Here is a 25,043-nt window from a genome sequence, read left to right on the forward strand (position 1 = left end):
TGACACTTGGCTACTCTGATGGTGCTACCTTTTCATTTGACCTCGGTTTGCATATTAATAGGACACCTCCCCCCCAATCCCCAAATTGCTTACCTACAGGGTCATCATCATAAGCCCAGGTCAATAGACAAATATAACAGAATAGGGAGAAAGGGAAAGACAGCAGAAGAGTCTTTATTTTTCTTTACTCAAAAAAATTGTGCTCTTCCAAGTACAAAAGGGAGTACTAAGATGAATAGTAGAGGAAAATAAAAGTAAAAGGTAAAGACAACTAATAAAAACTTTTTCTGTTTAGTTATGCATCAGGAGATTTCACAATTTCTCTTCATGGAACCTGCAGACAGCATAAGAGGGTCCATGAAGTGCTGGGAAATAGTCATTATTATACTTTTTCAATTTGTAAAAATAGTAAAGAAGCTTATGTGTTCTTTGAAATGGTTGTTGATATGAACATGGAGCAAAGGCATCTAGCCCCCAAAGTTCCATAATTTGAGGAAGTGGCAATTGTAAAAGCAGTTATGTTTGTTTGTTCATTCATTCATTCATTTATTCATTTGGCCATCCTTTATGGGGTGCCTAGTCTTTATATCAAGTTCAGATATGGAGATAAGGCATAGCCTCTGCCCTTGAGGGCTCACAGCGAAGAGTAGGGAATAGGCTTTTAAACAAAGTACAGGATGCAGGGAGATGCCTGCTGTGACTGACCTGGGAGACTATGAGAGAAAGTGGCATAATTATGTGAAATAATAACACCTGGATTTGAGGATGACATGCCTTCCCACTTAACAAAGCACTAGGAAGGCTGGGAGCTCACACATTGATATAAGAACTCTATTCACATTTCAAATTGCTTACCTATATTAACTCTTTTTATCTTCCCCACTAACCCTACATAAGTATTAGCTCTTAAAATAAGGTCCATATATAGAAGAGGATTCTAAGGCTGTGAGAGGTTAAGGAAAACTTGTCCACCATCACATAGCAAGGAAGAGATAAAGACAGGATCATGAATCCAGTTCAGCATCTCTCTACGGCCTAAGAAAGGCACAAATCAGGACAAGGCTTTCCTATCTTCTATCTTTGCTTATTTCCTTCTGAGGTTTCTCTAAATTAAAATTATTTTTATTTATTATACTAATAATAGTATATAACTATAACAAAGAAAACCTCATCTATAATCTCATTGTTCTACAAATCTCTGACTCTCCTATGTCATTATTCTTCCCTTTCTGTTCTGACAGTTTCTTTCAGAGCAGATTCATCCTTTCTTACACCTGTGGTGTCTAAAGATGGCCCTGCTGAACCACTTTTCCTTTTTTCCATTTCTGACCTATGCTTTCTTAAGACTCTTTACCTGTATCTCAGGACCTTCTTAAGCCCCTCTGTTTGTGTTTCTGAGAAATTGGATGCAACAGCAAATTGCAGGAGCGAATGGAACGCCTCATCCTGCAGGAACTGCCACAGCAATAGCATCCTTATATGTAGGGACCTGAGGAGGGAACGTCATCATTAGAGAGCAGAGAGCATGGTGTATCAATGCTCTATTGCTGCATAATGAATGACTCAAAACTTTGTGGCTGAAAACAATAAACATTTATTATCTCACAGTTTATGTGGGACAGGAACTCAAGAGTGGCTTAGCTGGATGGTCTGACTTGGGATCCTTCATGAGGCTGTAATCAAGATGTTGACCTGGGTTGCAGTCGTTTGAAGCTTTGGCTGGGGCTGAAGGATCTGCTTCCACGCTTACTCATGTGGATATTAGCGGGAGACCTCAGTTCCTAGCCTTGTTGGCCTCTCCATAGGACTACTCACAGTATAGCAGCTGGCTTCCCTCTGAGTCAGTGATTTCAGAGGCGGAGGGGAGCACATCCAAGATGGAAGCCATAATGCCTTTTATAAACTAATCTCAGAGTGACATACCATCACTTCTCAGTGTTATACCAACCCTGGTAAATGTGGGAGGGAACTACAAAAGGATGTGAACACCAGGAGGCAGAGATCATTGGTAATTTCCTGGAGACTTACAACCACACATGGGCAGGGGCTACAAGGTGGGAGGAGCATCCGAATCTCTGTGTTTGCATTGTAACTTATGTGACTGGTGCCCAGTGAAGTTTTGCAGTGTACCACATATACAATCGTACATACAGGCCCAGGTGGCAGTCCCAAACCAAATGCAACAGTCAGCATTGTTCTATTCCCTGTTAGGAATTCATTCATTTAGTCATTTATGCAACAAACATTTTTGAGCTCTTGCTCTGTGCCCCTGTCTCAGTATTGAATTAAGTAATGGGGTCCTTAGGGCCTCAGCCCTAATGGAGTTTCAATTTTCCCACATCAGTGCTGCCTGTCTTAAGTAGCCACAACATTCAGAGGGACTGCAGGTGCCTACAGCTCCCTTCAAGCCAGGCTGAAGGAAAAGATCATTGTCTTCTATCCCATTTTGTCAGGGTCCCAATTTTTGGTAAATCTGCACTAATATGATGCTTCTTCCAGGGGAAAAAAATACTTAACAACCACTGATTGTTGGGTGCCTAAACAAGAATGGAAGCTGGTATTCTACAAATGTGCTGTGTTTGCTGATATCCAGCCCAGTTTTCCCCAGAGAGGTCTTTTCCATCTCCTTTCCAGGCAGACTGGAAAACTAATTGTGAGTCTATCTAATCAAAAAGTTGGCAGTAATAAAAGCTGTAAGAAGGGCCCTTCAAAAAACTTTCCCACCTGCCAATTCTAGGGGAAAAATGTAGACTCTATATTAAAGATTAGAAATAACAAGTGTAGGAAAGGAGAGAGTGAGTTTATGATGACAGATTGATGGATCAGAGCAGGAAGGTGAGCTATTTGTCTAGGAGACCAACTTTGAGTCTCAGGGGAGAGGAACATGGAAAATCAAGTAAAATTTATGTTTGTAACACTGGACTCATGACAAAGTGTTGTGAAGTTCACAGACTCCAGAGCCAAACTGCTGATTTCAAATTCCAGCTCTGCCACTAACTAGCTGTGGGCAAGTGACTTAATGCCTCCAAACCTCAGAGTTCATATCTGTACAATTTTCTCATCTCAATGTTCTCATCTATATGATGGGGTTGATTATAATGAAACCAACCTCATGGGAGGTTGTGAGCTAGTATTTTAAAGAGCCTAGAACTTTGCCTGGCGCAAATTGAGAACACAATAAATGCTGATTATTATTATTATTATTATTATTATTATTATTACCGGGGAAATTAGAGCAATGTTTATTATGTCATCAACTGGAGAAGTTCAATTTCATCCATTCAAACAATACTTATTTAATATATATAACCATGAACTCCAACGAACAAAATCCATGTCCAAAAGGAGCTTATATGTGGGCAAAGGGAGGGAGGAAGGCTAAAATAATTAAGTTAAATATATTTTATGCTAGATGATGATCGTGGAGAAAAATAAAGCAGGGGAGGAGGATGGGAAGTGCTCGGGGGTGGGGTGGAAGGGAATAATATGTGGAGATAGGGAATAGTAAAGTAGGGAAATCTTGAAGCTGATTAATGTTTGATGTGTTTCATAATAACAAGGAGGCTAGTGTGGCTGTAGGGAGATGTGGGTGGAGTAAAGTCATACAGTGTGAGGTCAGAGGAGTTCTTGGTAATGGCAGGCAGATCATGCAGTGCTGTGCAGTCATTGTAAGAACTTTGGCAGTGGCCCTAGGAAGGGAAAACACTGGATGTTCAGAGGCAGGAGAGGCATGATCTAACCTATGCTTTAAATGATCACTCAGATTTCTGTGTGTGTGTGTGTGTGTGTGTGTGTGTGTAGGGGTAGGCAGGGGAGAAAGATCAGGTAGGAGGTTGTTGTGGGTTGAATTGTATTCCCCCAAAAGACACGTGGAAGTCCTAACCCCCTGTAGTTGTGTATGTGACCTTGTTTGGAAATAGGGTCTTTGCAGACATAAGCAAGTTAAGATGAGGTCGTACTGAATCAAGGTGGGTTCTAATTCAATATGACTGGTGAATTCAATATGATTGGTGACTTTAGAAGAGAAGAGCCAGAGAGACAGGTGCATAGAAGAGAACAGCTCCTTTTGATAGTCTTGAGTGATTCACGTAAGAATGAGCCCACTTTTTGCTCAGTGATGTTGCCAGAGGCTAGAGGTCAATAGTTGCTTTTGGCAATTGTCAGGGATATTATAAAGTAATATCCAGTCCCTGAAGAAGGCGTTTGATAAAAGGATTTTCAGTTCTGGATCTTGATTTGCTGTTTTCTGAGGTTTTATCGCACTGAATTCTTCAGGGTGCTTGAGTTGCTCTGGACTCTGCTCGTTGTCCCATGGTGAGCTTAGGGCACTTGGTCTGCTAGTTTCCCTATCTAATTAAGTGCCTAACTGGGCAATATTGTTCAAGTGCCAGCACACTAGGTCTATTCCTTTTCTTGAGGGGCTATTTTCAGCCCTGTCTGGACAGAACACCCCATCCACATACAGCGACAGCTCCAGAGTCTGTATATAGGCTGGATTTAGGAGCAGCAATCAGTTGGCAAGAGGGGCTGGGGCTGGGGGTGGGAGAAATTCCCTGGAAGGTGAGTTTGCATATCAGGCACACTTTTATTGTAAAATGGTTATTTGGGGTGAAGATTAAAGGAGAACCTAATGTTTCCTAAAGCCACTCGCAAACCCTCCAAGTGTGCTTGAAGATAGGAAAAGTGCAGCACCCACCCATCTGCATCCCCAATATTTCAAGGCTAAACGGCCTGGAATTCTTGGCACGAACAGGTGTGCATTCTGGGCCACGGCGAGTCAAAAGGCAGAGGGACCTCCGTATTGCAGTGTCGTGTGAAGAGTCATCCTTAGCCTGGGAGAACTTTTCAGGCCAATGCGGAGTTTTCGCATTTGGGTGCATGTGGGCACCACGCGTCCGAGCATGGGTTAGTGTGTCAATCGGGTCAATACCCAAGGCTATTTCGCGTATGCATCGGGGCGAGTGTGAAGTCAAGGGCTACGGTGGGTGGAGGCGGGGGTTGTGAGACAACGCCTCCCCACCGCCAACCTCCCCCTCACCAGCATCTTTAGGACGATCTCCACTTCTCAGCCAGCATATCCCTTTAATGCGCGTGGCCGTCAAGGTCTCCGCGCCCCCTCCCTCAAGCCGCCCCGCCAGCCTCGGTTTCCCCACCTCTCCTGTTCCTGCCATTCCTTCACCGTGGACGTCCCTCGCCCAAACCAGCCCGCTACCCGCGCGCGGGACTCTGCTGTCACTTTACTTTTCCGCACCGCTTCCCGGCCCTCTCGCCCGGCCGGCGGGACAGCCGGCCCGGGCGCGCGCCTGCCCCCTCCCCCTCGCGGCCGCGCGCCGGGTGGAGGAGGGGCGGAGCGCGGGGCCGGTAGAGCTGGCGCGCGGCGCGACGCGGACGACGTGGGGTTCGCGCTCTCGCGGTCTCTCCCGGGCGGGCGCGCGGGCTCGCGCACTGTCGGGCTCGCGCGCGGACGGGCGGGCGGCGGCGGCGGCGGCTCGCTGAGGTGGTAGCTTCACTTTCCAGGACTCGGGGGCGGCCACAGCGGCAGCCGCGGGCAGCAGCCTCGATATCCGGAGCTGGAGCGGCCGGGGGTGGCGGCCGCGGCGTTGAGGGTGAGTCCAGGCAGGCGCGAGCTTGGCGGGGGCAGGCGTGGCCGGGCGTCGGGTGCGTGGGTCTGGGTTTCGGTGACTAGACGGCCCGCAGGGGACAGCAGATCCCCTGGGCCTCTCCTCCCTCCGCCCCCACCCTCCCTAGCGCACCGTGTCCTCCCTCTCTCCCCGAGCTTCAGCTCGAACCCGCGACCTGAGCGGACGCCCCTCCCTGAGGTATCCGTCCGGGCTGGCGTCCCTTCCCCCATGCCCCCCACCCCAGCCACCCTTCCACGCTGCAGGTCTCTGCTTACACTGCCTGCGCCCTGGTTCCTCCCTCTCTGCTCCCCGGCGTGGCTCATTCCTCGCGTCCCCTCCCGCGAGCTACTGCCCCCGTTTCTCGCCCTTCTCACCCCTCCCCCTTCTTCCCATGCCCTCCTCCGGTCCTGCCCCTTCCCTCCTTGCACTTCTTCCACCCACCTCGGTTCTCAGTTCCCTATCTTTCGTCGCCCTCCCGGCCCCTGCCCTCTCCCAGCCTCATCCTGGAACTAAGTCTTTGCAAAAGTACAGGATAAATGTCACGGCGGAAAGTGCCGGGCTTGATCTTTTGCTATTTTCCCTAATTGCATAATTGCTTCACATGGTGTCTTTCCTGGCGAGTGCCGGGTCTGTCTGGCCCGCCGCCGCCGCCGCCCCCGCCGCCCCCGTGGCCCGCGGGGAGAAGACCTTGTGGGGTGTGTTTGTGTGTGCCCTGGTGTAGGGTGTGTGTTGTATAGGTCTTTTGTGATGCCTCGCGCTTGTCACCGTTTGGAGCCGAAGCCCATTTTTCTCTGGTTTCTTCTCTGCAGCCCACACCGGCCTGGTTTGAAACTGGATTCCCTCTGTCCCCCTCCTCCTCCCTTCCCTTCCTCCCACTCCTCTCCCTCTCTTCTCTCATAATGTTTTGATCTTTTTGCCCTTTACCATTTCTAATGAAGATAAAGTGTAGCTTCTTGTGGCTTTTTTTTTTTTCTTTACCACGACCAACCAGAAATGTCCAATCCATCTTCCCTTAAGGAAATTAAGGCCCCTTTAGAAAGGCATCATCCAAGGCTCGGTGTATGTTTTCAAGCTTCTTCGTTATATTGTGTATTCTGTACAGTCTACTCATTTTTGTTTAAAGGTACAAAAGGAATTGTTAGAGCTGACCCTCATATTTTCTTGCACTTCAGAAAAATTTTAAGCACTCTTGGTTTTTATCCCTGACTTTTAAAAAAAGTATGTTTCTGAATGTGATAATTCAGCCCGGACCTTGGGAATCTAAATATTTGTTTTTGCTCCGTTTGGATGCTCCTTGGCTCTGGAGTTTTGAATGTGGGCTGGTGCTGATGATGGAGTGTTTTCATATGTCAAACCCCATTTTCTCTGCCCTAAGACACAGCACCCTTTTCCTTCCATTCTGTGACCTTTTCTCATTTTAAAAAATCGGTTGTTCCACTATTGTTTCTTGCATACATGTCTTTACAGTTAATAGTTGATATTGCTGGAGGATGTGTATATACCATAAACTATTTTACGTTACATTTTAGGAAAATTTAGAAACGTGGGTAGGGAGACAGCCAGATACCAAAAGACAGAATTCAGCATTTTCCTGTTATAAAAACTGAAATGGATACTTGCTTTTGCAGTTTAATGCCTTGAGATAAGATTTGTCTGGATGGTAACCTGGACTCATGGAATGTCGCTTTTATCTCATCAGTAATATTTATAGCCAAATCATTTCATTTTTATAGAACACGTGCGTTTCATTGATTATATATTGGTAATTACCAGGACTGTAGTTACAGCATAAAGTACATAGTTAATACAAGCTTAGATAATTACTATGTATGAGAAGAAACATGTAAACTCTTAATATAATACGTTTTAGGAAAGTCTGCCTTATTAGTTTGTTTTTGTTTAGGAAACCAACTTTTTGTGGTTCAAAGTAAAAGTACCAATATAAATAATTTATTATCCTTGAAACTATCATTGGAGAGTAGGTTGTGTTTATAACCCTGGGATTTAAGTTTATCTTTTCCCTAGATTAGATAATTGGATCAGATTAGCTATTTAGGAATTAAGTTTAGTAAAAGATAATTAAAAAATGTTAATTTAGAAATTAATGTTTAAAGAGTTTTAATTCAGGATTTTCTATTCATTTTTACTTTCAAGAGAGAACACTAAGTTTATACTTATAACTCATTAAAATGACTACTTTCCTTCCTAAGAATTAGTTGCTCCTGAGTGGTACAATAATTTTTCCTCCAAACTTTTTCTGTAGTCAGGCATGGAAAAAACAAAGAAAGCAGAAATTTCACTTACTCTTGATATTTTAAAAAGAGATATGAAAACTTCATTTGTAAACATTTCTTTAAGTGGTTATCTGTGACCTCTGATAAATTTGTCATTTGGTTGGTTAAGATTTGGATAGAATAAGGTATTTTGGGTCAAAAGTAGAAAAAACATATTCTTCTTTATTGTGAAACTATAGAAATTATGCATCTATTTGGGTATTTTTTTTTTCTTTAAGCTTTTTATTTTGAAATACTTTCAAACTTAACAAACTTACTATTTGCAAAACTAATACAGAACACACAATTCTCCAACATCCTTCCCTCCCCCCTTACCCATATCCACCAATTTCAACATTTTGTCGCATTTGCTGTATCATTCTATGTATCTATACGTCTGTCAGTCCATCTCTGTCAATTTTCTAAACATCTGAGAGTGTCATGCTCCTTGAACACGTCATACTTCCATGTACATTTCCTAAGAAAAAGGATATTTATTATCTAACCACCTTAAGTGTAGTTACCAAGTTCAAGAACTTTAACAATGATATAAAGCTTTCAGTCTATATTCCAGTTTTGCATATGTTCTAATAATGTCCTTTTGTGCCTTTTCTTCTCTGTCATTAGATCCAGTCTAGGATCCTGTATTGCATTTAATTGTTGTCTCTTTAGTTAATCTTTTTTTTTTTTTTTTTTTAAAGATGATGGGAACATGGAAACAAACTTTTCCATCTCAGCCACTCACAAGCATATCATTCGTTGAGATTAATCGAATTCACAACACTGCTACCCTCACCACCATCTATTACCAGAACTTTCTATCTGGGCATTTTTTAATAGTATTTTTAACACTTCTCTAGTGACACTAATTCCTAGTTTAGTTGTCCTCTGATATTCTCCAGCAGTGTATGAAATTTGGGTTTTAGATTATGACTCAGATTGTATTATTGACTTGTTTCTTTTTTTAAGAAATTGTAGAGTTGTGGCATGATTAGATATAGTATGTAAAAGCACATGTGAATATTGAGAAGAATGTTTAGCTTAATGACTAATGTAATATAGAACTGAAATTCTAAGCAAGATTTATTAAATTATAGTTTATTATGCTGAAGCCTCAGTAAAAAGTTTTCATTTAGAGTTGTGTAAGGGATTGCTTCTGGTTTAAGATATATAAAATGATTTTTCACTCATTTCACATTTCTTAGAATATTGCTGGCAGCATTTGCTATATCTAAGGGCCTTTCCCTGAGAATGGTTCTCTTTCTCATTCCGATGAATATGTGTTCTAACATCCCTCATGTACATACTTACAAAGTTTTAAACTTCTGCTATATTTAACTGAAAGAAATAAGTTGAGGAAAAGTCAATGTTAAATCTAAGCTTGAGAATTAAAGTGAAATAAAGATAAAAAAAGCAAGAAATATGTTAGGACTGTTAGAACTAGACATGAAACATACTGATATAAAATTTCAGTGTTCTATTAAGTGACTTTAGTGTTCATAAAAAGATGTCACAGCTGTGGAGACTAATGCTCTCCATTTATAGAATAGGTAGAAAAGTAAACGTTTCCTGTCCGTTTCAGAGCTGCAGGGGAGGGGTTAATTTAGTTTGGCAGTGTGGTTGAAGGAGGGGTAGTGGTGTATGTGTGGGGGCAGTTGTCTCAGTGAAGGCATTCAGTATTTTCTGTTAACTCTCTACTTCTCTGTGCTTCCAGATTCTTAAAACCTCTTGCAATCTTTTTGGTGTCTTACCAGAAAAATATCAATCCACTAAAGGTCTGTATTACAGAATCACTTTGGTATAGAGCAGTTTACAAGTTAAATCTTTGGCGATGATGAATTTTCATCAGTGTCAACTAGCTATAATTTGGACTAATTAATAGTCATAAAAAACAGTACTTTATTTGATTATCTTTTTTTCACCAATTGATTCTTCTTAATCATATCAGAAACAGATTTATCTCAAGTCCTAATTTGATTAAGAGTAATATAGTGTTCTTTTCAAGAGGAATTTGTTCAATTTCTCTCTGATTTTTAAAGATATATTTTTTGTTAAATATTCTTAAATATAGGTATTTTGTTTTTTAAATATTAGTTTGAAAGAAACAGAAGAAACTCCAATAGCTTTGATCTGTATTTGTGTTTGTGTTTTTGCATTTAAAAAGGACGGGTGTCAGAGAAGGTAGCTGCAGGGTGCCTTGGTGGAAACAGGGCCATCTAGAGTCTGGGCATTGACTTTGCTGCTTTGGCTCAATTTGTCAGTACACTCTAAGCTAGTTTAATCATAAGGTGTTTATTCACATGATCAGACTCAGAAATTGATTACGCCAGAATGACAGTTGAGAGGTGATAATCCCTTTTCACTTACTGGAATTTTTTGAGTCTGCTATGTAGGTTATAGCTGCTAAGTAGGTATCAAGGTTTGGAGGAAGAAATTGAGTTGGTAATCAAAGAGCTGTTTGGGGAGCAGGAACTCAGAGCAAAGGGAAGTTGAAGGCCTTGAGGGATATTTCATCCAGACTGAAAAAAAAGAGAATGAATTCTCCAGTATCTTAATAGAGTCTTCATCTCTCGAAATTTGGTTGCTTGATATATTGCTGGATCAATGCTGACACCATCATACTGTTCAATTTTTTATTTAGAATCCATGTAGCCCTCTGTGTTCTTCTGTTATCATAAAGTTTACTTAAAACAGTTGACTGGTTTAAAGGATTTTAACCCTAGCCCAGCCCTGAGGATGTATTGATTGGATGTAGATACCAAGAAATCATCCTCACTTTTCTGTTCCTATGGCTGTTTGCACTGACCTTTGTTACAGCTGTTAGCAAGTTAGCTTACCCACTAGACCAGATTTCTCATGGTTGTGGGACCAGTGGGCTAGCATAATGCCCGTTAGAGAGTAGGCCCTCAATTCTTTTAATCCTTTTTTTTTTTTTCAATAACAGCTGTATGGAGATGTAATTCACATATTATAAATTTCACCCTTTAAAATTGTATAGGTCAGTAGTTTATTTAGACTATTTATAGAGTTGTACAACCTCACTATTTATCTAATTTTATAACATTTTTGCCTAAAAAGAAAGCCCATTAGTGGTCATTCCTTAGTCTCCCTCACCCTGAGCAACCACTAATCTGCTTTGGTCTCCGGATTTGCATATTCTGGACATTTCATAAAAATGGAGTTATTTAGTCTGTGTACCTTTGTGACTGGCTTATTTTATTTAGCATGATGTTTTTGAGATTCATCAATATTGTGGTATGATTAGTACCTCATTCCTTTTATATGGCTGATTAATACTCCATGGTGTAGCTATAGCACAATTTGTTCATCAGTCAGTAGATGGACATTTGGATTGTTTGCACTTGTTAGCTATTAAGAATAATGTTGCTATGAACATTACATGTACAAGTTTTATGTGTTTTCACTTCTCTCCTCAATACATTTTGAATGGGTGAAAGAAAAATTTAGTAACTCCCAAAGTTGTGTATTTTGTAAATGACCAACTTATGCTTTTTTCCTGATTTAAAAAAATTTTACAAAATGTTCCATTTTGATGCTAATCTTATTCTGAAGGTACCATACAGTGCTCTTCCCCAATTGAATAAATAATTTTTGATTCTTTAATATAGGCTATAAAATGTCCACTGAGGCACAAAGAGTTGATGACAGTCCAAGCACTAGCGGAGGAAGTTCCGATGGAGACCAACGTGAAAGTGTTCAGCAAGAACCAGAAAGAGAGCAAGTTCAACCTAAGAAAAAAGAGGGAAAAATATCTAGCAAAACAGCTGCTAAATTGTCAACTAGTGCTAAAAGGTACCCAAATAACTGTAACCTTTTATTTTTAGTATCAATTTATCATCTTAAGTTCTATTTTTCTTTTTCATTTAAATATTTTATTGGGTGTATGTCATGAAATTTGTGGATTTTCTTTGCCTTCTCTCATTTACGTGGTTTTAATTTCATGGTGTGTGAACTTTTTGGTATTTAAAGTCAATTAAACATCATGGCAAATTCATAAAATAAGTAAATATACATACTGTGTTTGTGTGTATGTGTGTGTTTATGTATTGTTAGGTAATCAAATACAGGGCATGCATGCAGAAGTATGATGGCTTGATTTATAGTTAACTGACCATAAATACTTTACTCTGTTCAGTAACACAGCATAGAGAGGAGGAATCCGTTGAAATAATTATTAGAATGATAGTTCATTTTCTAGCACTCCCTGTTAGTATAATCAGAAATGCTGGACTTAGCTACAAATGTGTTTCAATTTCATTATTTTAGGCAGTGGGTCAGTGTTGATACACTTGGCCTTTTTCTCTAGAGAATTGATAAATCTTGAGGTAGGTGTTTGAATGATTCTCTATTGCCACATCAGTCACTTATGATGATTGGCATGTCATTGGACTCAGCAGAGGGAATCTGCTTTAATATTATTTGAATATCTCTTAGAAAATAATTTGTGAGGTAAATTAAATTTCTAGTCTTTCCTGATCTGGTGACTTTTTATATTTTTGCTTTGTTTTAATACTTTTTAAATGTCAAATTTGAAGTATAAATAAAAGCATTGTCTAGCTTTTATGTTTGATGAAATGTCAATGTAGATTGATAACTTTATGTGTTTATTGGGTGGTGTATGTTAGGGGGAACTCAAAACCGTTATGTTCTGGTAGACTTTGCTTCCCACTGCTCTAGGCAACCCACAGGGTTAGGAAGAACTTTCTCAGGCCCTCTGATGGGATGTGACTCTCCAGGAAGAGATGTTGGGATGCTGGTGAGTGGTCAGCAACCCATTCCAAGGGACTAGATAACAATTTCTCCTTCTCAGAGGTAGGTCACTGATCCTTGATCTCTGTTAGAAGGAGTTTTGTGGAAAGTTGGGAAAGCCCAAACTTTTTTTTATACTAGGAGTTACTAAAGATGAGATGAAAGGGTGGGGAATGGAGAAAATACATTGAGGTGAAAGAAGGGAAATTGGATGGGTGTGGGTATAAGAGATGTTCAGGTACAGATTGTGGCCCTATGTAAATGTGGAAGCTCTGGTTTACTTCTCAGCCTCTGATAGTCAGGGATTCCACAGGGCCTCTTCAGCTTGTCAGAAAAGGGCTGTCCAGACCTGTTGGAAGCAGGGTCTGCAGAATGCTTTTGCTGGGCCCATTCTCTATGGAACTATGACTTCTAGTTAGCAAAGACTCTTGTCTACCTTTGTGAGGTCCTGCCCTTTCCCCTGGTTGGTAGCACCACTATAAATTATCTCAAAATCATGTTTCTTGGATAATCAAAGACCATATTCTGCCTCTGAGAGAGAGTGTGCTGTATAATATGCAAATATGAGAATTGAATGACTTTTTCAAATGGTTACCTTTTACTTCATTTTACTACAGTATACAGAAGGAGCAGATTATACACTCAAAGCTATTGATAGATTTCATGGAGTAAAAATAAGGAAAGAAGATATTTTCCTCCTCTTTAAATAGGAGATAAAACCTAGCTAGGATGTGGTTAATAGAAATTTAGAGATGGTGTGTTTAAAACATTCAGAATAGTACCTGATTGGCACTAAATAGAAATTGGTATTATTGTATTGGTAAAAGTAAGACATCTTTTGAGTTGCTTCCTGGCTAAAGAAATCTCTCTGGGTGGCAAACTGATTCTTGTGAATTGTGATTTCCAAACTGTGACTCATGATCTTTCCGGAAGATCTCCTGTGGTTTATGGATATGACAGTTTCTGAAGTGAATTAGTCCTTTGCTGTTTGTTTTAAGTATAAGAATGCTGCTTCATTCTTAGTTTTTAAAATTAAAAACAAGGTTTAATTCTTCCCTTGCCCCTTTCCCAATTCAATTGATAGTGAAGTTAGTTTTTTTCCTTTTTCCCATCTGCTTAAGTTTTAAGAACTGAGGAAAAAATTTGGGAGTTACTGTCCATCAGAACAGAGTATAAGATTCATGACAGCTGGGTGTCCATGTCTTTTTAATTCACTGTTATATCCACAGTGCCTACCATAGGGTTACTGTATTTGTTGACTGGTTTCCTTAGAGCACTGAGCTTACTGTGGGGCTTGGCTCTTCGTTGGGTTAGGATCCTAATATTACTGTATTGAGATGATTCAAAGTTAGAAGTAGTTTCACAATAAAATTCTAATTTATGCTTTATTATTGATAGTTGATTTTTATTCAGATGAGGAGTCTTTACCAAATAGTGTCATTTTGTGAGAATAAACAGTAGCAGAGAACAGCTTAGACTCTAGAGGCAGGCAGATCTGTGTTTGCTTCTAGGTTCTGACATTTAGTGGCTCTGTGATCTTGGATGCATAATTTCACATCTCTAAGTCTGTTTCCTCTTCTGTAAAATGGGCACAATAGTTTTACAGGACTCTGATGAGGACTATGATAAAGCATTTACTTGGCTCATAGTAAGATCTCAAAACTGAAGCTGTCGGTTATGTACTTTGTACGCATTAAAGTCTGAAATGATATCTTTCAAGTCTATTTTATAGAAAACTAGAAAAATGAGGTATATGTTAACCTCTGGGAACTTAATGCTATTGTTAATTTGATTTAACATTTTCTTGAAAATCTTAGTTTTCAAGTATTACTGAAAAACTGATGTATAATATAGAAAACAGGTACGTGGTTATTTTATTTATTTTAAACAATTGTATAAATAAATTTCTGGGTTTTTTTTTTACAATTAGGAGGAAGGATTATGCTTACTTTTCTGATATCCTTTGCTCTTCTCTGGCAACAATTTGTTTCTTAAAAAATTGACATGTACTTAGCACTGTCTGTTCCCTTGATATGTATATATCACTCTTATATTTGTGTGTAGCTGGAAAGTAGATCTTGAAGTCAGACAATGTCTGCAGTGACAAATTTTTGATGATTTTGATTAAATTGACTAACCAGTTCAGTAAAACATTTGTTTTGAGATGATCTTGACTGAATTGACTCTCCTGCTTATTACACATGTTGACACTTCCTTAAATGTGAATTTTAAATCAGATCGATTCCAAATTAACTTTGTTCAGGGTAGACAGTATGATTTTGTAGGACAGTCAGTGTAATACTGTTATGGGAATGACATTTGGTTTCAGACTAAATTTTTATTAGGTTGAAAGATTTATTTTGGTGTACACCCATGTGAACTTTTATCATATGGTCTCATCTAAGTTTAAGGCTTTCCAGATGAGAATGAAGTACTACTGTTTATAGAAAGAAATAATCTTTGTAATTGCTGTATTTTCTTGATTCCAAAATGAACATTTTAAAACTTTTTCATGTTTATGAAATTAGGAGACATCTTAAAATTGATGTGCACAATCATTTAATTGATGGTGAGCCATAAAATCATTGGTCTCTTAGAATCACAGAGATATAGTAATTTATCACCATTCAGAATTAAACTCTAGGCTTATTATTTACAATGGTAATATGTTTTCTAGGCTAATTTAGAGACCACTTTGAGACTTAAACGTTTTGAGAAATTAGTTGCATGATGTTTTCTTTTTGTGGATAAGTTTGTTTTGGAACATTTTGGCCAGTTGATTCAGTTAGTTAAAATAGGTTCCCAGGTGTTTTTGTTTCCTAGGCTGTGTAAAGCAAATACCATGATAGATCTGGTTAAACAATGGGGACTTATTCGCTCTTGGTTTTGAGGAAGAGAAAATGTCCAAATCAAGGCGTCATCAAGGCATTCTTGGCTCCTCTGTCACATGACAAGGCACATGGTGACATCTGTTTCTCTTCTGGATTTCGTTGATTTCAGTTTCTTGCTTCAGTGGCTTTCTCTCTCATAAAGGACTCCAGTAATAGGATAGACTCATCTTAATTGAGGTGGGACACACCTTAACTGAAGTAACCTCATCAAAAGGTCCTACTTACAGTGGTTTTATAGCCACAGGAATGGATTAGATTTAAGAAAATGTTTTTTCTGTTGCATACAGCTTCATACCACCACATTCCACCCTCTGGGCCCCTAAAGACCTGTAAAACCTAGAAAAGAAGTTATATGCTTCCAATATATGAAGGAAAGACAGGCATAAGATAAATGTTTCCATTCTCATAGAAGGAAATTGGAAGGAAAATGGGTCATGGGTCCCATGCAATTCTGAAACCCAGCAGGGCATACTCCATTAGATTTCAAGGTCTGAGGGTCATCTGTGAAACAGCGTTTTGTCCTTTGCTTGATGGAGTGGCAGCTCCACCCCTTCCAAGCACTTACACAGTGATCATGCTCTCTCTGAACACTGGGATGAAGGCTCCACCCTCTCCATCTTGATTGTGGCCAGGCTCTCCACATTCTCTGAGGCACAGACTAACCCTTTCAGAATGGTGGGATGTCAGCACTCTTCCAGAACAATGGGGAGGAAGGCCTGCCCTCTTCAGTGCCAGGGCAGAGTCACCCTTTCCACACACATGGGTGGTCCCACTCTCTTGTCCCGAGAAGATGTCTTTGGTTCAGACCTCAGCTCCATGGTACTGCCCTTGAAGTGATTTTTCCTTCAATCTGCCCCTTTGCTGTCTGTATTAGTCCAGGCTAGCAGATATTCTGTTCATACAGATTGCGAAAAAAACTTGTTGGTTTTGCCTTTAATACACAGGGGTCCAAACCATCAGACGAATTTTCCACAAATCTTTCCTGGGTAGCTACACCTCCAGTTCTGACTTGCACTGAAATGGCTGACGGGATCCATGGTCAGTTAACTCCTCACATGGAGCACTATTCTCTGGGAACTTGCTCTCTGGATAATCAGAATTTTCCAAACCTTCAATTTCCAGTTTCCAGGAGTTCAGTTCTCAGCTTATCCCTTTCCTCTCTGATTTCACCCTGTCTCCTCTGTATATGGCAAGACAAACGGAGGCATCTATCTGTTTCTCTTCTGGGTTTTGTTGATTTCAGCTTCTTGCTTCAGTGGCTTTCTCTCTCGTAAAAGACCCCAGTAATAGTATTAAAACATCCTGATTGAGGTGGGACACACCTTAACTGAAGTTACTTCATCAAAAGTTCCTACTTACAATGGGTTTATGCCCACAGCAATGGATTAAACATATTTTTATCGGGTATATACAGCTTTAAACCATCATATCGGGTGACTGAGGAATGCAGTATGCAGGGGAATATAGAAAGTCATCTAGGTGGGATGAGGGCTTATTTTTGGAATAACTGGTAAGAAATCACTTTTGTCAATCCCCATGTTCATATATTCATGTTCTAGCTGGCTCTGAGTGAATTAATTGAATTTTCTTTAATCCAAAGTGTGTGTGTTTTAAATACAGTAATATATAAACACTACATTTTTCTGAACCATTTATCCGGTATGTTGATATTAAAATTAGTGGTTCATGTATCTTCTCCAGTGCATATAATTTTGGTACCATATTCTTCACTTAAGTCAGATTGAATGAATCATGATTATGATCCTTCTTTATTTTTTTTTTAAAGCAAATGACAGTTACTCAGAGTACTCTTATTGTACCCTTAACCATTCCTAAAATAGTTAAAGTATCAAGTAAAAGTCATGCAAACTGAAATTTAGTCTGTATTTTGTTCCTGACTTGTCTCAGCAACTATTTGCAATTTCTGACTTCTGTATCTTGATAACCTAAGTAGTACTGCTAGATGAAAGTTGAAAATTTAGGAAATTGTTTAGTCGATTTATGTCTAAAAAAATCATCTTTGTCTTAAAAGTTTTGGTAAGTGAGGGGTATTTTTGTTTGTTTGACTTAGCAAGATAATTGCTTTGGTCTTCCACTTTACCAGTATACAATAACTAGCCGTAGTTTTGTTATCTTGTAGTGGGGACTGATAAAGCAGTAATACTAGAGAATTCTATGAGATTTATTTAATTCACTTTTAATGGTCTAAGATCATGAGATGAAAGGTACACTGTAAGTGTGAATTACTGGTTCTTTCTGATTTTTCCTCAACATGAAGACAGAGCCTGAAATAGCTACCATTCTTATCCCACATGTCAAGACTGAGAAACTTAATACATGCCATAATCACAACTTTTGAGATAGAATTGAATTGCTGTCGTTGAAAACAGCAGGACATCTTGCAACCATTGAAACAGCAATTCATAGTCTAACCCTTACTTTCTGGAGAAATACAGCCATTCGTAGGTAACAGTGGTTTAAAATATTTTGTAATGTATTGACTCAGTGCTCAGTGTTGTCAAATTTATCAGTAAATTGCTTTTTGTATTGAATAATATAGATTTGGAGTTATAAATCTCTGGAGGGATTCAGGTTCGTTATAGAATTCTATGACAGAAAATTATAATTTACCAATTTTTAAAAAGGGCAGTATAAGCATTAAAGAAGATGTTTTTCTTATTTGAAAATGCCAGATAAATTGTTTTATGTTAAAAATTGTTTTCTTTGATGCTTTAAGATACACATTTGAAAGCCTATTTTGGTTCTTTTAGTTTAAAAACAGGTGGAGTTGGAAGCTCCAGGATTAGTTCCTCCACTAGAAAAACTATTAAACAGGCAGGAATGGTTTAAATCAACGATTTTGAAACTCTGGAGTCCAGTAGAATAGCATCCAGGAAGACCAGGAGGAAGGGGCTGGTGAATTATGGTAAATACCAGTAAATTGTTCTCTCTGTGCAGTGGTTACCGGTACCCATCCCCAACACTTGCGGCTGGCCACAGTGGGATCCCCCCATGGCATAATTCGCTGGTGCCAGTAAGGGACATAAAAACCCAGTTCCCCAAGATCCGGGGTGGGCATAGGCTGATTGTTGATTACAGCTTCTGATTAGTGACTTTGAATTTCTCGGGTGGGGTCTGGCTCTGAGGGCAGCCATTGTTCCATTCTGCCCTGGACAGAGGTAGGGGTTGAAGCCATATGCTTCCTCAGAGCTGTAGAGGACAGTTGAAGCATGTGCTGGGCCAGTCAAGAAAGCGCAGCTTTGGGGAGTTATGGAAGAAGCTCATGGTGCCCTTCCTGACCCTTTCCTCATCTCCTCTCCAGGGCAGTTTGGAGGTAGCCAGCACTCCTTTTGTGAGTTACTTGCCTTGTTCCAACTGGGAAAGACTGACTTGGGAAACTCCTCACCAGTGTACCCCCCCTCACTGCCCCCCACTACCCCCAACTTGCTCTCCAAGCAAAAGCAACTTGAGACAATGAAAGCACTGTAAGGAACAATTAAGGCAGGGGGCCTATGGCTTACCTGCTTTCAGTCATTTAAGGCTGTCAGTGGGACACCACCAGGAGAGGGAAAAGGTCTGTCTCCTGGGAATTATAGGGAGCATTCAAACTCCTGTAAACAGTGGAACTCTGAAGCCACTAGCAAGCACAAGCCTAGGATAAGACAAAAGCGAGGGGGAGGACTTGGGCAGACCTTCCTGATAGCTCTGACATTCAAGAAAATATCTGTCATATCAATAGCTGGTTACAAGCTCAAGAAACAGACATCTCAGGGAATAAATTTCAGAGTTATTAAGATTTTAAAAATATTAAAATGTACAATGTGCAACAAAAGATTATAAGACAAAGAAGCAGGAAATAATGGCTCATCCAAAGGGAGAAGATTAAAAATCTGGAAAATATCAGTGAAGACCAGACTGTGGACATACTGGACAGAGACTTTAAAAACTGATCCTCAGAATGCTTAAGAAGGTGAAGGAAAATACAGAGAAAGAACTAAAGGATATCAGCAAAATAATGAATGAACAATATGAGGATTTCAATAAAGAGAGAGAAATTTTATAAAGGAACCAAACAGGACTACTGGAATTGAAGACCACAATAACTGAAATGAAAAATTCCCAGGAGGATGTCAAGAGCAGATTTGAACTTCCCCCAAAAGAGCCTAGGTGGCTTCACAGGGGATTCCTATCATAATTCCAAGAAGAATCAATTCCAATCTCTTGCTCAAACTCTTCAAAAAATGAGCAGGAGGGAATGGAACACTTCCTAATTCATTCTTTGAGGCCAATATCATTCTCATACCAAAGGCAGGCGAAGATACCACAAGAAAAACAAATTACAGAACAAATTATAGTCTTATGACTATAGATGCAAAAATCCTCAACGAAATACTGGCAAACCAAAGTCAATAGCACATCAAAGAATTATACACCATACTCAAGTGGAATTTATCCCAGGTATGGAAGGGTTGTTCGACATAAGAAAATCAATTAATGTAATATACCGTATTAACAGAACAAGGATGGTGGGAGGAACACATGGTCATCTCAGATCATGCAGAAATTGTGTCAGACAAAATCCGGCACCACTTCTTGATAAAAACTCATAGAAAACGAAGAATAGAAGGAAATTTTCTTAACATGATAAAGGACATATATGAAAATCCCACATCTAACATCCGATTTAATGGGGAAAAGCTGAAAGCTTTCCCTCTAAGATCAGGAACAGGATAAGGATGCCCAGTGTCACTACTGTTATTCAGCATTGTGCTGGACTGTTTCCATAGCAATTAGGGAAAAAAACTAAATAAAAGGCATCCACATTGGAAAGGAAGAAGTAAAACTTTTCCTACTTGCAGATGATCTGATCCTGTATTCAGAAAATCCTGAGAAATCCACAGCAAACCTCCTAAAGCTACTAAGTGAATTCGGCAAAGTTGCGGGGTACAGATCATCACCCCCTTATCAGTGTTTCTATACACTAGTAATGAACAATTGGAAGAAGAAAGCAAGGAAAAAAGTTCGATTTACAATAGCCACTAAGAGAATAAAGTATCTAGGAATAAATCTAACCAAGGCTGTAAAGGACTTGTACACAACTGCAAAATATTGCTAAAAGAAATCAATGACTACCTTAGTAAACGGGAGGATATTTCATGTTCATGGATTGGAAAACTAAATATTGTGAAGATGTCAGTCCTACCCGAAGTGAATTACAGATTCAATGCATCCCAATAAAAAATTCAGCAATTTCCTTTGCAGAAATGGAAAAGCCAATCATCAAATTTATGTGGAAGGATAAGGGACCCCATATAGCCAAAACCATCTTGTAAAAGAAGAATAAAGTTGGATTACTCAACATTTCCTGATTTTAAAACTTATTTCAAAGCCACAGTAATCAAAACAGCATAATACTGGCACAAGGACAGACATATAGACCAATGGAATTGAATTGAGAGCTTAGAAACCAACCCTTACATTCATGGCAAAATGATTTTGTCAAGGGGGCGTAAGTCATTAAATTGGGGAAAAATAATTTCTTTAACAAACAGTGCTGGGAAAACTGGATCTCCATTTGCAAAGGGATGAAGGTGGACCTCTATCTTACATCATATAAAAAAAATCAACTCTCAGTGTATCAAAACCCAAACATAAAATCTAGAACTATCAAACTTCTAGAAGAAATGTAGGGAAATATTATCAGGACCTTGTGTTAGGCAGTGGATTCTTAGACTTTACACCCAAAGCATAAGCAACAAAAGAAAAAATGGATAAATGGGACCTCATCAAAATTAAAACTTTTGCATCTGAAAGGACTTTATCATGAAATTAGAGCGACATGCTACTCAATGGAAAAATATTTGGAAACCACATAATTGATAAGGGTTTAATATCCAGAATATGTAATGAAATCCTTCAACTCAAGAACAAAAAGTCAGACAACCCAAGTGAAAAATGGGCAAAATACTTGAATAAATATTTCTTCAAAGAAGATGCACAGATAGCAAAAACGAACATGAGCAGATGCTGAAAATCATCATTCATTAGGGATGTGCAAATAAAAACCACAGGTTACCATTTCATATGCACTAGAATGGCTACTATTAAAAAAACCAGAAAATTACAAATGTTGAAGAGGATGTGGAGAAATAGCAACACTCAGTCATTGCTGTTGGGAACGTAAAATAATGCAACTGCTGTGGAAGACAGTTTCGCAGTTCTCCAGAAAGATAAGTACAGAATTACCATATGACCTGGCAATCCCATTTCTAGGTATAGACTCACTTGAAGGCAGGGGCTTGAGCGGATACTGGCACACTAATGTTCATAGTAGCATTATTCACTATTACCAATAGATGGAAGCAACCCATGTGTCCATCAACCAGTGAGTTGATAAACAAAATGTGTCATATACACATAATGCAGTATTGTTCAGCCATAAAAAGAATGTGAAGTTCTGATACATGCGACAACATGGATGAACCTTGAAGACGTTATGTTGTGTGAAATAAGGCAGACACACAAGGACCAATGGGTATAATCTCAGTGATATGAAATAATTAGAATAAGCAAACTTAAAGAATAAGAATCTTGAATATAGGTTAACGGGATGAGGTGTGGTTAGGAAATAGGGATTTGAGGCTTAAGATGTGTAGTTTCTGTTTGGGATGATGGAAAAGTTTTGGTAATGCTTGTGGTGATGGTAGCACAACTTTGTGGATGTAACTAATAGTGCTGAATTATATATTTGAATGTGGTTAAACGGGGAAATTTTAGTTTGCATATATGGTACTAGAATAAAAATTTTAAGAAAAGTCCATGAAACTGCATAACACAGTGAACCCTAAATTTAAACCACAACTATATAGTTAATGCTACAGTTATAAAAATGTGCTTCTGTCAGTCATTACAGATGTTCCACACCAATGCAAGCTGTTAATAATAGGGTGGTATATGGGAATCCTGTATTTTATTCATGATTGATTTTTTCTGTAACTCAAAACTTCTCTCATTAAAAAACTTTTTTTTAAGTTTTTCATGTTTCTGGTAACAAATTAAACACAGAAATGTTTATAATGGAAGGCAACATTCTTTTGTATAATCTCTCCCTATTTCCATTTCCACTTCTTTGAAGCAAACTCTTAGTCATTTTTATTTTTAGTTCTTTTGTTGGTTTTCTGCATAACTCTAAATAAAATATCTTATTTGTTGAATTTTTAATTTGAATAATATCTTTTGACTCTCTGCTTTGGCATATGAAGATTTAATTTGTTAACTTGCTCTTCTTTACTTTCCCCTCCTCCTGGTTAATGATAGAAAATAGATTATCAGTTATCTTTGTATTCTAATATATTTAAGCATCAATAGCTTGTTTCTTCAAATTTCAACAGTTATTCTTGATTCTACAGTTTGTAAAATGGGGATATTGATACCTTTGTTCTTCCTTCCACCTACTCACCTCTCTCTGCTATCCACTTTTAGCTGGTTTCTATTAATCACACTTAATTCTACATCTTTAAGGCAGGTATGTTTACATTGTGTAGTGCAACTATAACTTATTTTCTGTTCTTCATGTATAAGTAAAAGACCAATAAACTGTATTATTGCCAGACATAAGAGCATGCTAGAATTACGTTTACTTGCCTGCGTGTGCATTATCATGATCCCGGCTAGGTGGCCTCATGAGTCTAGCATTTAGGTGAATTTCAGATCAAATCTCCTTAATTTTCCCTTAACATCCTTTGCTTGATTAAAGTTATTTTCACATCTTATTTTACTTTATATTTGATCTATGATTCTCTTATGTGGCTTTTTTTTCCTTCTGAGATTTCCGATTGTTGTTCTTTTTTATTTCTCTTGTTTAATGTCTTTATTATGTACTTATACACTGTGCAGCCCCCTCTTGGCTACACTGTCTTGTGTGACTTAACACCCATCTACTTTGTCTTCTAGAAATGTACTGGACTTTCCTATCCTTTGGTGAGCATCCCCCTTTTTGCTTTTATAGGTTTATTCCTTTTTGTACTTCTGTACACCCCTTCCCCCACTCCCGACCCCAGTGGAGTCCTAAAGGGGTGGGAGGTGACTGTTTGTGTATGCTCAGTTTGCCATCTTTAAACTGGACTTATCCGTATAGTTTTAAAATGCCTGTTTTATACTTTTGTGTGTATTCCATAAAATGTGAGTCTTCCATCGTTTAAGTATGGGCCAGATGTATTTCATGCATGTAGACATCATAGAATCCGTGTTAGAAGGAAATTGTAGTGCTTTAAAGATAAAGTAGATTATGGAATTTATCCTAGTTAACTTATTTTATAGGATAGAAAACAGAGAGACTAGGTGTAAGAAGTCCTTTTTGCTTAAGGACTCTCAATGACATAGCAAAATTAAAATGAGAGTTTTCTTTTTTTCTTTGAATTTGTTGGTCTTGCTCTGCTAAATAATGCCCCTCCTACCTTGAACCATATGGTTTAAAGAAGTGAAAATTGTATTAGTATTGTGCAATACCTTTGGGAATCCTATCTTTTTAGGATAGGAATTAGGATAGGAATCCCATTTTATTGCAGGAATCATTTATTCTAGTTCCATTTGTTTTCTTCCAAGAAATGTAGAATGAAATTGAGAGGAAATGTTTTTGGCCAAATTCTTGTTTTTTTTTTAAAGGGCTTTAGTCAGGTATCACCCATGTGCTATCTGAATAATTAGCAGATAGCAGTTATTCAGCTTTTAATGAATCTCATATTTAAAAGTCAAGACAAAGAGAAGTGGCTTTGAGATTTTTTTTTGTCTTTGGTTTAACAAAGCTTAAATTGAGAAGTTGCTAAGTATAATCTTAGCAAACAGTGTGGCACTGTTAACTTTTATATATGTACATGGGGTTTTAGATGCAGTTAAAAAATCAAAGTAGAAAATAAGAGCAGGCTTTAAAAAATACTTGTTTTTCTCTGCCTGAAGCTTATGCAATGACAATAAAATTATTCACGTATTAGTAGGAAAATTCTAACAGAAGGAGTAGCGTAAACTTGAAAGCCCCAACCTGCTCCAACATAAGAGGCTTCAGGGTATTTGGGTAGCACTTTCATTTGTTGGAATGAGACCATGATAGTCCTTTCTTTATCAACTGAGTAGATCAAACAGGATGCTTGGATTCAGCTTAATTTGATCTGCTTTTCATTGTGTGTACAAATAAGAAGTTAAAGTGACCCATGATTTGTGCAGCAAAAGTTTCTAGTTTAAACTAGAAGTGTTGGTTAGTGCTATCAGTGGTTTAGTCAAGTTTTTTTTTTTTAGTTTTAACATGTATACAATGTAAAATTTCCCATTTTAACTACTTTCAAGCATGTGATTCAGTGGTATAACTATATTCACAATGTGTGCTACCATCAACACCATCTGTTACCAGAGCTTTTCCATTACTCCAGACAGAAACTATGTACCCATGAAACATTGACTCCCCAGTCTCCTTACCCTGCACCCCTGGTAACCTG

The 25,043-nt window shown here is 38.8% G+C and overlaps 1 protein-coding gene across 2 annotated transcripts in view; it reads left to right on the forward strand.

Moving 5' to 3' along the window:
* Positions 1–5,473: 5,473 nt before the first annotated feature.
* The window catches only part of UBE2E2 (ubiquitin conjugating enzyme E2 E2), a 489,981-nt gene continuing 470,411 nt past the window's right edge, over positions 5,474–25,043 (forward strand). The window contains exons 1-2 of one of the 2 annotated variants that reach the window (XM_037845691.1): positions 5,474–5,606; positions 11,524–11,707. In XM_037845691.1, the coding sequence (XP_037701619.1) occupies positions 11,532–11,707 (176 nt within the window). In that variant the 5' untranslated portion in view covers positions 5,474–5,606; positions 11,524–11,531. Of the gene's footprint in view, positions 5,607–9,644; positions 9,670–11,523; positions 11,708–25,043 lie in introns of those variants that run through there. The other variant, XM_037845699.1, reaches the window with a different exon arrangement.

The sequence above is a fragment of the Choloepus didactylus genome, chromosome 1 (genome assembly GCF_015220235.1).
Source record: "Choloepus didactylus isolate mChoDid1 chromosome 1, mChoDid1.pri, whole genome shotgun sequence".
NCBI classification, from domain to species: domain Eukaryota; kingdom Metazoa; phylum Chordata; class Mammalia; order Pilosa; family Megalonychidae; genus Choloepus; species Choloepus didactylus.